The sequence below is a fragment of the Cynara cardunculus genome (genome assembly GCF_001531365.2).
Source record: "Cynara cardunculus var. scolymus isolate 2C chromosome LG 5, CcrdV1, whole genome shotgun sequence".
Classification (NCBI taxonomy): domain Eukaryota; kingdom Viridiplantae; phylum Streptophyta; class Magnoliopsida; order Asterales; family Asteraceae; genus Cynara; species Cynara cardunculus.
This window is the reverse complement of record NC_037532.1, coordinates 25,802,525-25,806,707: the sequence shown is the minus strand read 5'-3', so window position 1 is coordinate 25,806,707 and position 4,183 is coordinate 25,802,525. Positions and strand designations below refer to the sequence as shown.

General features: G+C 35.3%; 1 protein-coding gene across 3 annotated transcripts in view; it reads left to right on the top strand.

Moving 5' to 3' along the window:
* The window catches only part of LOC112512588, a 4,477-nt gene extending 812 nt beyond the window's left edge, over positions 1-3,665 (top strand). Inside the window, exons 2-5 of one of the 3 annotated variants that reach the window (XM_025118635.1) lie at positions 1,891-2,056; positions 2,558-2,720; positions 3,161-3,386; positions 3,648-3,665. In XM_025118635.1, coding sequence (XP_024974403.1) covers positions 1,919-2,056; positions 2,558-2,720; positions 3,161-3,381 — 522 coding nt within the window. In that variant the 5' untranslated portion in view covers positions 1,891-1,918 and the 3' untranslated portion in view covers positions 3,382-3,386; positions 3,648-3,665. Of the gene's footprint in view, positions 1-1,878; positions 2,057-2,557; positions 2,721-3,160; positions 3,610-3,647 lie in introns of those variants that run through there. The other 2 variants (XM_025118634.1, XM_025118636.1) reach the window with 2 other exon arrangements.
* Positions 3,666-4,183: the final 518 nt, after the last annotated feature.

Below are 4,183 nucleotides of genomic sequence, written 5' to 3'. Positions count from 1 at the left end.
GGGGGGGGGGGGTATAGTGATAACAAAATCTTTAGGAAAGAGCTGGTAAATCATGTGGGGTAGGATAGATAAATAGCTATACTTTCAAGTGTTTATCTTGAAATAATGTATGCTCTGATCATTATGGATTCATGAGAAGGGCATTATTACTGAACTAAAACTCTTAATTAGGCTAGACTCTAGAAGCAGGGGAAATGCTCAAAAGCTAAAATTGGAAGGACTATAGGCCTCGAAGATTTTGTTAAGTAGGCTACAGAATACTACAAAATATAGAAACAAAAGGGCTTTAGGCCTATAAAACATCATGGGGGTTTCTAAGTGTTTAAAACATGTGAAAGTTATTGAGGATCACATTTGGTAAAAATGGAGTAGTTAGTTCATATTTTCTTTAGTCAAAGAGTGGAACTATCCAATATAATTGAATATTCTATATGTATTTGGGGTTTAATACTTTCCTTTGCTAGGACATAGTCTTGTAGACAGAAATAATAAATAAATGAACAAAGTATTCTTAACCCTTAGGATAATATCAGCACTTGTAATCAAATAGGATTTCATCAATGATTGATACAATAAACTCTGACAAACTTATGGAGTTTACAGTGATGTCTTATCTAGAAAAAAGAAAGAAAAAATAGCACACATGAATAATACCACCGAGTGAAAGATGTAAAAATATGGGAAACTGATTGAAAGCATCTATGATAGGTTTAATATGCTAGTAGTAAAAGGCATGTCTGAAATGTGCCTCATCATTTGGTGTGTATGAACATGCAATGTGATTACTATTGGTTATATTTTTCTTATTTCTTTTGTGCCATTGGTTGCTGTTGATAGTTGATAGCAACTCTTTAGAGTGAAATTGGTTGAAGTAGGTTGTATTTGTCACAATTACATGTTAGGATGATAGTAAAGAGCAAGTTACACTGATGTATGTACATGTCTGCATATATTTATATTGTGGCTGTCATCAGTAATAGAGAGGCTAATAGATACTATGTTCAGTAAAAGTTACAGATCCATGTGAGTGCCAAATTAAGGGTTTATATCCTCCTCAAGGTGGAGTTTGTTTTTTAACTAGCATTATTCTCACACAATCATGCTTCTTTGTCTATGCATTTATCTGTATAGACAATCTTGGATGTAGGAGAGAGGGAAAAGAGGTAAATAATTAGTGACATACTCTCTATTTGTTTATGTCTGCAGTTGCTTTCTATTGAGTGTTAACTTAGTTTCTACTACTGTTTTTTTCCTCTTCATGCTCTTTTCAATAACCCATTCAACTCTTTTTATATGATATCTACAATGGGTAGTATTATAATGTACCATAGTTACTGATTTCTCTTTCTCTAGAACCAAACCTGCACCTGCTGCTTCTAATGGAAACCCAGGTGCAATCCTAAATTTGGTATCAACGTGGTGCCCTAACGGGGAAACCCAGGTTCGATCTCAGGACACTCCCCAAGTTTGGCCACTTCTTTTTCCGCAAGGGTGGAAATTTGCCTGGTTTATCTTGAGGTGGCATTTTTCTTGAATCCGGTGGATTAGGGGGACCCAAGGTACCCAAAAATAAGACCTGCTGCTTCTGACTGCTCCCAGTCTTTTGGAGCCTAGAAACAATAACTCTATAGATTTGACAAATGTTGAATGATTGTTGATTGATCTAGTGATTCCTTAGATAACAACCTATTTATGGAGTACTTGTGTTTGTTCTTGGGTCGGACATGTATAACGAGGAGACTACGCCTGCATTTATTATCATTCTGTTTTATTAGTCCTATTTATGGACCACTTCTGTTTTTATTTCTTGGATAGGTCATCTTGTTGTAAACAAATGTCTTCCCAATTTAATTAGTTCTTCTTTCCTCTTCCTTTGATTGCCCTCTACAGATTTGCTCGAGGTAATTCAAGCATCAGAATGAAGGTGAAGATAGTTTGGCGGAAACTTCGTGAATACGTTCGATATGATTTAAAAGAAATTGCATTTCCCTCGTCTTTGCCCGATCCGCCTCATTTCAAAAAGCGGAGAAAATTAACATGGAAAGAACGATATTTGGTGATTCTTCTTTTCATATCTAATCATACTTACAATCTTAACTGTCCTTGCTCTCATATGATAGTTTCCATTAAGCGACAAGGAGGTCTCTAACGGCAAAATCAGCGAAATTTGTACCCTTAATCAACTTGAATACATATCGTTGAAAGTTGAGATCATATATTTCATTGTTGGTAGATTTCATTATTAGTAAAACAAGTAGTCCTCTAGCAGATGTTATGCATTGAATAACTTATGTTGAAACGTTAGAACTTCTTAAGCAATATGACTGCCTCTTTCTTCCACAAAGTTGCCTTTATATAGAATAATGAGAAGGGAAAACCGATTGTCAGTTGGAATATATCAGTGCATATACATTATAGATATCAGCTCTTGAATAGATTATCTATTTATTTCCATAACCTAATCTATCTTCGGCATGATTATGAACGCATTTTTTCAATTCAAATTTAGATTCACAATGTACATGCATCTCTTCATTGTATCATTCATATTCTTCAGGTGCTGAAGGAAGCAACTAGACTTTATGCTGCAAGCTGGGTAAGAGACATAGGTCCTGAGCTGCGACCAAATGAATACAAGAAGAAGGAAAACTCAGGAGATGGACCTGATGGAGTAACGGGTTCTGCCGGAAAAATGGAACCTTCAACATTGGAGGATCTAGGTAAATTTCATAAGAATCTTTTTTGGACGTATATTGCTACCTGTGAAGTTGTGATGCTTTAGCCAAATGTAGCTGAGATCGTAAAGCAATGACTTCAATGTATCCTTGATTTGTGTTATGTGACTCACACTTTGTTCATAAACTTTTTGAGATGTGTGTATGTAAATATATATATATATATATCCTAGATTGTCAAAAGAAGCTCATCAGAAGTTATTTTGATTAAGCTGGGTTGATAAGAAATTTATCAATTCTTATACGATTGACTAAACCTTGACCAGACCTTAATCAAATAATGACACTAACTTATCATTGTAGTTGGTAGTTGGTTTGTTTGCAACAAAAAGTCAAGTAGGTTTGTTTTGGATCATTAAATAATGAGATTCAGCCTTCCCCATTCCCATTAACATGAACTTTCTGACCTTGTGCATGGATGGTAGCTGTCGCTGCTCGAGGTGGAATGGAGACGCTTAGACCAGCTTTGCAGCGGGTTTACATGACTAGAGCCTCTGCTTACAGAGATGCACTGACGAGCTTCATAAAAGGGTACCAAGAAGGCATTCAAGAAGTCATGGAGAAAAAGGATAACTCTGATGAAAACAATGTCATGGAGAAAAAGGATATCCCTGAAGAAAACAATGGCCCAAAAAAGGCTACTTGATCAATGTGAGAAAGGACCCTGAAAGCTCTCTAAATATAATCAATTGATGCAAAAATTGTCAGTAATTCTAAAATCAGTGAGATATTTTGGTAGGAAATCATATTGTTATTAAAGTTGATTGTTATGAGGTCTAAGGTGTAGTTTCCAATGAGAGGTTGTAATAGTATTCAGATTTGATGATGTTGGAAACAATTATGAGATATAGTGAAATACATGGATACCCATATCATATGTGCTAATGTTTTTTGCTTTTTGAGGAACTGAAGCCTATTTGTGAGCAGCTCTGATGATGATGATGATGGTGATGATGATGGTGATGATGATGATGATGATGATGATGATGATGTTCTTCAGTCATGTGAAGGTGATCTTTGAATACTTTCTTTTCATCTTATGATGATTATAATTACACTGCAGGAACAGAAGTCTTCTGTATTTGCTATAGAATTTATTTTAAACCCTTATTTACTCTCAACCCCAGGTGTAAAAGAGTTGATAAGGATAAAAATGAAACTATTCTAATAGAAACCAATTTTAATAGGTCTAAGATTCAAACTCGTAGATCTATCAAATGGGATGAAATAGTCTTCCCAGAAGGATGGTTTCTGGCTAGGAATATCCCTAGACAACCTATAATCCAAAGTGATTTTAGTAACATCACCCAGACAGATGAAGGAACTGTCTATGTTCAATTTGATGATCCCAGAAATATTCCTTATACTGAGACAAGACCTCTTTTAAGGTCTCACTCTCTTTCTCATGGAACCCATAGCTTTATTTCTCCTTTTGAAAATAGAGTCAG